Source organism: Melanostigma gelatinosum, assembly GCF_949748355.1.
Source record: "Melanostigma gelatinosum genome assembly, contig: scaffold_357, whole genome shotgun sequence".
NCBI classification, from domain to species: Eukaryota; Metazoa; Chordata; class Actinopteri; order Perciformes; family Zoarcidae; genus Melanostigma; species Melanostigma gelatinosum.
In genome coordinates this window covers 23,041-31,776 of record NW_027634861.1, presented here as the reverse complement: position 1 = coordinate 31,776, position 8,736 = coordinate 23,041, and the positions used below count along the sequence as shown (strand labels likewise).

At 45.2% G+C, this 8,736-nt stretch overlaps 1 protein-coding gene across 3 annotated transcripts; it reads left to right on the top strand.

Moving 5' to 3' along the window:
* The first annotated feature begins 847 nt into the window (after window positions 1-847).
* LOC306797547 (bromodomain-containing protein 3-like) lies at window positions 848-7,695 on the top strand. Of its 3 annotated transcripts, none has more exons than XM_079297472.1 (10): window positions 848-1,189; window positions 1,861-1,998; window positions 2,085-2,220; window positions 3,485-3,609; window positions 3,707-4,003; window positions 4,091-4,219; window positions 4,339-4,503; window positions 5,173-5,264; window positions 5,356-5,630; window positions 6,254-7,695. In XM_079297472.1, exons 1-10 carry the CDS (start codon window positions 995-997, stop codon window positions 6,355-6,357), a joined length of 1,656 nt encoding a protein of 551 aa, XP_079153598.1. In that variant the 5' UTR covers window positions 848-994; the 3' UTR covers window positions 6,358-7,695. The 3 variants fall into 3 exon arrangements, with proteins under 3 accessions (XP_079153598.1, XP_079153597.1, XP_079153596.1); XM_079297471.1 differs by having other exon boundaries at window positions 2,085-2,229; window positions 3,710-4,003; XM_079297470.1 differs by having other exon boundaries at window positions 2,085-2,229.
* The last annotated feature ends 1,041 nt before the right edge of the window (window positions 7,696-8,736 follow it).

Below are 8,736 nucleotides of genomic sequence, written 5' to 3'. Positions count from 1 at the left end.
ACTATTCTTTATTTTGTAACGGTGATTTGTGATGACACGAAGCACGTTTAGTTTCGCCTGCTAGCTAGCTGAAGTGCAGCTAACAGTACATCACAGGCTGGTCCTGGAGCTGGTATAGCGCTCTATTTATTACACTTAAAAAAAACAATTGTCAAGCTCTTCTGTTTGCTCTTTGTCGAGTGTCAAATCAGCATTAACATGTTAAAGCCAGTCATATTTATTGCTATAATGTTACCGAAACGTACCTGTAGCGCATCACTCTTCAGCCTCTCTTGAACTGTGTTAAACATCTCGTCGTTCCTTTGCAAATCACTGCCTTGATGACCTTTGACCTTCGTGTCACTTGCAAAAGTGACGATAAAACAGCCCAGAATCACAGTTTATACTAATGGAAAGCCACAGTTTAACAATGAAATAACAATAAACAAGTGGAACACACACTTCGATAGCACACCAAAACTCCTGAATCTATGGCAGCAGTTGAAGAACATGCAGCTGATAACGTGGAGAATCACCAGACAGACTCATTCACGTGAGCTCTTCATAAACATCTTTGCAACTGCAATGATGTCTTATGCTACGTACCAAGTGGGACTCGGAGTTGACTGCTTTAACTCTACTTAACTTCGGAGTCTGTTGTGCAAATCTAGACTTCATGTGTTTGCATGTTTGTGTATTCGACTGAGCCATTTGAGAAGCCATCTCCACCACCGGTGTTGCGTCCACATTTGAAATTAGATCAACCGTAGTTACATTACATAACATTGTCAATAGTAGTGGCTTGTTTTGTATATATTTCTGAACCACAGTGATGACCTCTGACCTCTCTGTTTTCATGTCGACAGATCACGTCGTCTGGTATGAAAACTATGAATGAAGCAAGCCGGCGTTCCCTCGGAGCCTTTGATGAGCTGACGGACGAAAGCTGCGGGATTCACGGGAGATAACGCAAACCAGCAGAGGTCGTGTCCTGTCGGGGAGACCGGTCCCAGCCATGTCGGCAGACGCTCGCCCGGACCCCCCGCAGTTCGTGAACCCTCCGCCCCCCGAGGTCACCAACCCCAACGGGCCTGGCCGGAGGACCAACCAGCTGCAGTTCATGCAGAGTGTAGTGATGAAGTCCCTGTGGCGGCACCAGTTCTCCTGGCCTTTTCACCAGCCGGTTAATGCGGTCGCTCTTGGGCTGCCAGTGAGTAGTTTTAAAGTGATTTCAATGTTCTTCTAGCTTGTAAAGATGCTTCATTATACGGTATTGTACCAACTACAATCGTGATAATCATCCCTGATAAAGGCAGCGGTATATTTGCTACAAAATGCTTTTTTCAGACTCTGATGGACAAAAAAAAGCGATGTTATTCACAAGCAAATTAAAGTAGCCTCTTGGCTACTGATGCCTGAACTTGGTACAGTTTGTGCACACATGGACTCCCACTGTGTAATCGTCTTTCCTCCGTCTGAAACGTCACACACGCGATTGTCTCGCCGTGCTGGAGAGAGTCTGCTTTCCTCTTTTCTTTCACTGAAGTAAAACTGCTTCTAAATCCTTCAATCTTCTCTTTCTTTCGTTGACCCTCGTGATGTTGTTTCGTTCACCTGTTTTGTTGTTTCTCTCCTTGGTTTTCATCCAAAGTGAGTTTCTAGCTCTGTCTGACATTTCAACAATGCCGCTGTGTTCCTAGATCTCTGCATTATTAACATGAATCTGAACTGGAATTATCCCGGAAATGAGAAATATCAAATTGTAGGGATTCCGCACGAATAAACTGTTCCTCTTCAGATCCTTTTAGAAGACGTGGGCGAGAAACCAACAGCTAGACGACGTTCATCTGACACGTTGACTCTTTTTATTTCCTCAATCAGGATTATCATACGATCATAACGTCTCCCATGGACCTGGGAACAATCAAGAAACGACTGGAGAACGACTACTATGGGAGCGCGAGTGAATGTATGCAGGACTTCAACACCATGTTCACCAACTGCTACATCTACAACAAGGTGAGGAGCTCCGTGACGGGGAATGCAACGCGGCGGTTAGCCTCACGTGAAAGCTAAATCCTCACCGATGTCCCTCTGTCCTCCAGCCCACAGATGACATCGTGCTGATGGCGCTCGCCGTGGAAAAGGTGTTCTTGCAAAAAGTTGCCCAGATGCAGCCGAGGGAAGTGGAGCTTCTTCCGCACGCCGCCAAAGGGAAGGGCAAGAAAAGCAGCACCCCCGGTAATGAAGGTATGCGCACGAACCCTTCGGCTGTACAGTGTATGGTATGAACATAATATAATTACATGTTGTTATGTAATAATTCTAAAACTGCTGCAGTTTGTCTTGTTGGGTGTGTGAAAGCTTTATATTCGGGCCTGCATGAATCAGCGGCACCCGAAAGTCTCTCGACGGTCCAGCCAGCACTGCCTGCAGCATCAGTGAGCCTCTGCCCCTCTTCTTCCTTTTTGTCTGTTTTGAAGTGTCTCTGCTCTCTAACTACCGGTATATACTCTGTACCCTGTGGGTCCTTCAGTGAGGTTGAACTTTGCAGTCACAGAAATTGGGTTTCTTCTTAAGCGTTGTTTCTCTCATTCCACCGAAATGATATTGCACTCTGGAAATGCATACGGCTATTAGCGCGGTAGTTGTGGGCGTTTCTTCATTCGTTTACGTGTACATGTTGGAGCGTACAGACCGACGGCCACCGAGCACAACAGGCGTGTGTGTGTGTGTGTGTGTGTGTGCGCGCGCAATCAGAGTGGAAATAAGCTGCACACAGCGACACGGAAAGATGTGTCGTCTTCGATCAATCTCAGCTTAGATTGAACACACACTGGATGTTTGCTGCTGCTTCTTTTGCCCAGAAAAAGAAAATCCTGTCACAACAACACAATGCACCTTGAAACCTGATCTTATAAAATAGTACTACTTTGACTAAGATTAATATTTTACTGGGGTTTTTTTCTCTTTTATTTGAGTTTGTCAGGGTTCACACGCGTCCTGGAAAACAAAATTGGAAGACCAGTTTTCCAGTCATTGAAAACGCACATTGGAAAATGAGAGGAAAAGTGAAATGTCCTGGAAAATGATTTCAGCATTCTCTTATTTTCCTTTTGCTCATAATGTACCACTAGTCTATCCATCAGAGCTCCCCAAAACGGATAACGGACTAAGTTATGTTTATTGTGTACATTACCGTTCAAATGGTATTTTTTTGACCAGCGTATTTTGAATAAGCTGCTCTCGGTGGTGTTGTGGAATAACTGAACACACCCCCGGAGTCACGTCACGTCACGTGGTAGCATATGCAGGTTGGATGACAATACGTACTTTTCTTTCTTTCCGACAGTTGAACGATCGGTTAGCATGGTTCAGTCGCATTTGGCAAAATTGTCGGCTGCTATTTGTGTTATTGGTGTTGAATGCTGCGATGCCCTGTCTTTCATACCAGCTCCACCATCACTGAAAATGCCCCGTGTTTGTGTTTGATCCACGTCTGCAGGTGGGCAGAACGGAGCCGTGACCACATGTCCTTCAGCTGCGACGCCCACAACTCAGCCGAGCCTCAGCAACACGCCCTCCAGCTCGTCCTCGGTGCCCAAACACCCGTCACAGACCGCCACAAAAGTGAGTCGCCGTTTACGTCTCTTCCTATTCGGTTGAATTCGCAGATGATGAGGATAGTTTCCTCTTATTGTGGTGTTGTTTTTGTGTTTCATTGGAGAAGAAAGGGCTAAAGCGGAAGGTGGACGCCGCCGCTGATCCCTCCACAGCGGCCGTAACCAGTTTGAGTGATTCCTCAGGAAGCAAGAGGAGACGGGACAGCGCGGGCCGAGAGAAGGAGCTGCCGGAACAAGAAACCGAACAGCTCCAGGTCTGCAACGATATCCTGAAGGAAATGCTGTCCAAGAAATACCTGGGGTACGCCTGGCCGTTCTACAAGCCCGTCGACGCTGCAGCTCTGCAGCTCCACGACTACCACCTCATCATCAAATACCCCATGGATCTGAGCACTGTGAAGGTACGAGCCGTGCAAGTACATCCCCCTGCGTGGTTCATCTCACGGGCATGACGGTTGTTGTCTTGATGACTTTCTTTCCGTTTCCAGAAAAAGATGGATGGAGGAGAGTACCAGGACGCACAAGGCTTCGCTGCAGACGTCAGGCTGATTTTTTCCAATTGCTACAAATACAACCCGCCGCATCATGATGTTGTCGCTAAGGCCATCAAACTTCAGGTGCTTTTTGAATTTACAAAAACAAATTAAAAAAGGTTTTGCTGTTGTTGTTTTTAGGACTCCGTCTTCTATTTTTCACTCGATCCTCCTTTCGTCACATGTGCATGCGTTTGCTTCAGGGTGTGTTCGAGATGATGTTCGCAAAGATGCCGGACGAGCCGGTGGAGTTGCCATCGCCAGCCAAGAGAGTGGGTTTCAGTGGGTACGGCTCCTACAATGCCGACATATCGGACTTAGCGGACGAGCGGGACAAACCCAGCCGACTTGCTGAGGTTCAAGATCAGGTGGGTATCTGCACACGTCTCTAACTCCAGAGTTCCTCTTTGCTCTGCGACGCCTCTGGTTTCCTGATAGATTCATTGACCTCTAGCTTAATTATCTAAAGTGTTGCCTTTACTTACAAATGCTGGCATAGCATCTACGCTACCTGTAAAATGCAATGAAAATATAGCTTTTATATAAGTTAAAATTCACCACATACCCAGTCAGCAGAATGCTTTTTCTTTATTTCCGCATGAGATGACATGACAGAGTTTTATCGAGCAGACATTATGTTTTGTGTCCTGCAGCGTCAGGTCATGTAACTGGCATCATACTGTATATAAACCCAATGGGATCATATTATCAACAAATTATGCACAATACAGGAAGCAACGTGAGGTGTGCAATGAGATTTATTTTCTGGCTCTCAAATATACAACCGGGAGAAATAGATGCGTGAAGTATATCGGAAGACCTTCTCCGACTGTTGAATGATGACATGCTGAGCTCAGTGAGACTTCCTTGTCTTTATTCTCACTCCAACGTGCTCGTACACAGAAACTACTCTCTGGCATGATTTCCTACTGTTGCTATTTTTCTTGGCTCTTACTGTTTTGATACTACCATCTGTACCACAAAAAGTAAATTTCTTTAGTTTTTTGTTGACACGGCTTCAAACTGTTCACGAACAGCTCCCTGCATACTGTGAAGTCCCTGCGCTTCGACCAAAGAAGATGAAAGAAAAGGAGCAGAAAGAGGACAGCAGGCAGCATTACAACTCCAGGTCGGCTGTTTTACAGAACTGAAGGACTCTATTGTCAAAGTATGTCGCTTCCACGTAGAGACCTTTTGACGGCTTTGTCTCGGAATTACAGGCGGTCGTGGTTGGGAAGCAACGTCTGTGATTCGGACGATGAAACTCTGCAGATGACGTATGACGAGAAGCAACAGCTGAGCCTCGACATTAACCGTTTGCCCGGCCTGAAGCTGGGCCGCGTGGTGCACATCATTCAGACACGAGAGCCCTCGATGCACGACACCAGCCCCGAAGAGATCGAGATCGACTTCGAGTTACTGAAGCCGGCCACGCTGCGCGAGCTGGAGCAATACGTGAAGTCTTGTCTGTATAAGAAGTTCAAGAAACGTCAAAGTAAGTAGGAAGCCGTCCTCCCACCTTCCCTCGGTGTGTGTGTGTGTGTGTGTGTGTGTGTGTGTGTGTGTGTGTGTGTGTGTGTGTGTGTGTGTGTGTGTGTGTGTGTGTGTGTGTGTGTGTGTGTGTGTGTGTGTGTGTGTGTGTGTGTGTGTGTGTGTGTGTGTGTGTGCGCGCTAGAGCTGGGCGGTATGACCATAAATCCATATCACGGTATTTTTTAAGACTACCGGTTTCACGGTATATCACGGTATTTTTTTCCGCCTCAATGCAGTGGTCCTGCAGCTGAAATACCACCTTATAACCACATTATGGCGCCACTGCTTCTATTCGTTTTTAAGGCTGTAACTATGTATGAGTCGCTGGGCGGTATACCGGTTGAACCGGTATACCGCCCAGCCCTAGTGTGCACCTCTGTCTGTCCAATCTTGTGTTCAATCGTACATTACAGCAGTGGTTGTTGCACACACACCTGGCGGAGATGTGCACTCCACTGAGTGCACCTTTTGTTTGAAATGAATGTGCTAACAAAACATCGATAACAACAACATGTACCGGTAAATGCCCTCAGCGTCTGTAGAATTGATTTGGTGACGGTGCTTCCTTCACTTCCCTCCATCCAGAGAAAGGCAGCCATGCTGCGTCTCATCACGTCAGCTGCAGCACTTCTTCAGATTCGGCCACCAGCACCTCCAGTGACTCCAGTTCAGAAAACGGCAACTCGTGACGGCTGTAATGTTTTTATTTATTTCTTCGTTTGTGACCAAAATACCTGTTCACCATTCCTATTTGTCTTATGTTCAAATATTTGGAAAAGGAAACTTCCTTTTATTCAGCGTGGCCTTTCTCACTCCTTCATAAATCGTAATATCCGGCGCTGGTGTTTCTTATCAGACGCTAAGAATTCACTGGGGCACATTTCACAACATCTGAGTTTAATATCCTGTCCCCACGCTGTTTAATTACAGCACAGGCCTTTCTCAAACACCTCGTTGAAATATTCTTCTCCACCTCCAATTCTTGCACACGAGGCGGCTCTCAATAGCTGCTCTACAAGTCGAGAGAAGCACGTTTCTATTGTCGGACATGATTATGAACAAGTATATTTCGTCACAATCTCCAGCACGCTGCACAGTTCTGAGGGCTGCTGTTTGAGACTGTGGCGTGGATATTCATCTTTATGGTGGCAATACTGTATACATTTAGTCTTGTTCATTAGAAAGTATGGAGAGGGTGGGGAGAAGGATTTTGGTTCACAGCTCCACACGTGTGCTATGTACTTGTCTGTTTCAGTTGTGGAAGAAACTGGAAAATGAATGTTGAGACATTTTCCCACTACGTCAATTGTTTACCTGTTCAGCAGTAAATGCACGGAACAATTTTATTTTCTACCTTTAACACATTTAGTTTTATTTATTTCAAGTCTCCTCCTGAGCAAATGTCGTTTGACTTCCACCTTTTTGGGTGCCATGCGTGATCATTGCTCCAAGCAGAGCAGTTTAAAACAAACCACTGCGTGACCTTTGTGAAGGGCCTCACCGGTGTTTAGCACGGCGTAGTCTATTCACTACAAATGACTTCCATCGAATATTTTCCCCATGATGCAGTGCTTTAGCTGTGTCGTCCCCTCCAGGCTTTCTTAGCGGCGTGCTATGAAAGTCAACTTGCAGAGACTTGAGTCCAGTCATCCATCAAAGTGAAGATCGTGTCCACCGTTATTTATGTCCCCTGCCAGTATGTTGCATGGCGATGCACTGCTGTCTTCTTAAACCTGTGTTTCAATTCTCTACACTTCGATTTTGTATTCCGTTTGAACAAAATCAAACTACTAAATGAGGCCTGGAAAAACCATGTTCAGAAACAGCCCACACAGCAGGAATGTCATTTGTTGTAAATGAACCACAGCATGAAAGAAAAACAACACGTATGTAAGTTCTTGTTTCCAACCATGTTTTTTAAAACGATTTGGTTGCTGTTGATATGAATTGACTTGTGATAAGATAATATTCCATCTGTCTGCGTAAGCTCTCCTGTTTCTATTTTGTTAATAAAAGTAAAAGCACAATGGTGGCCTTGTCTTTGTTTGACAGCGTCGGTGTAAAGTGCTCTTTGGTCCACAGCGTGCACCACAGTGACAGAAAGCCCCCCTGATTGAAACATTGACTCCACTTTCAGCTGGCCTGCCAACTGCTCTGCAGAAAACTGGCACGCACCCAAAGCTGACCAGTTCAAACAGCTGGTGCCTCCTCCGTCGGACCGCAGGGCTTAACTCCTTTAGGTGTGTGTGTGTGTGTGTGTGTGTGTGTGTGTGTGTGTGTGTGTGTGTGTGTGTGTGTGTGTGTGTGTGTGTGTGTGTGTGTGTGTGTGTGTGTGTGTGTGTGTGTGTGTGTGTGTGTGTGTGTGTGTGTGGGGAAGTGATTCTCAGTAAAAGAAGAGTGAAAGGTTTTTGTTTCTTTAAATTCTGGGCTGTTTTGCTTCTATAACGTTGCTTCTTTTTCAGACTAGTAGAAAGAAAACATCCAAAATGCACATTTAGCTGTTCATTTTACTACTTTGTCCATCTGTGTCTGTAGATTTCTGCTAAATTCACAGCAAGTTAGCATTAGATAATGCCTCACTTGCATATTTGAGCATAAAGTTTCAGAAAACGTGATTGTCTCAATGTAAGTAATGACCTGGGGAAAGTTTCATGGTGATGTCTTCAGGTAATGTTCACATAAAGTGTCTTGCACAATGAATGGAATTTTACAAAACATCTCTTTAAAGGCCGTTTACTCAAAATTAGTTTTTTTTCAGACTGAGCCTGAAATCTCCACTTCAGTTGCACTTCCAGACACCAAACTTCCCATTCCTGTGTATTCTGAAGGTTTTTACTGAGGGCGTAGGTCATAATATATCATTCATAGCCTGATTCATAAAACATTTTATCAATCAAAACGTATTTTTCATGACTGTTGAAAGTATTTTTTGATTTATCGAGTTCCACGAGGGAACGAGGGAAACGTTGTCTTAATACATTTTCATGACAGAGTAGTTACCGGTACTTCACACATCAGACCGTAATCCTTCAGGTTTAGAGACATTTGTACATACAGCAGCATGATTT

What these genes read in the sequence shown, in the direction of transcription:
- LOC306797547 (XM_079297470.1), top strand. Translation starts at nt 995, where the DNA reads ATGTCGGCAGACGCTCGCCCGGACCCCCCGCAGTTCGTGAACCCTCCG. An exon ending in CGTCACAGACCGCCACAAAA is followed by an intron (nt 3,610 to 3,706) that starts GTGAGTCGCCGT and finishes GTTTCATTGGAG; the next exon opens with AAGAAAGGGCTAAAGCGGAA. An exon ending in GAAGTTCAAGAAACGTCAAA is followed by an intron (nt 5,631 to 6,253) that starts GTAAGTAGGAAG and finishes CCCTCCATCCAG; the next exon opens with AGAAAGGCAGCCATGCTGCG.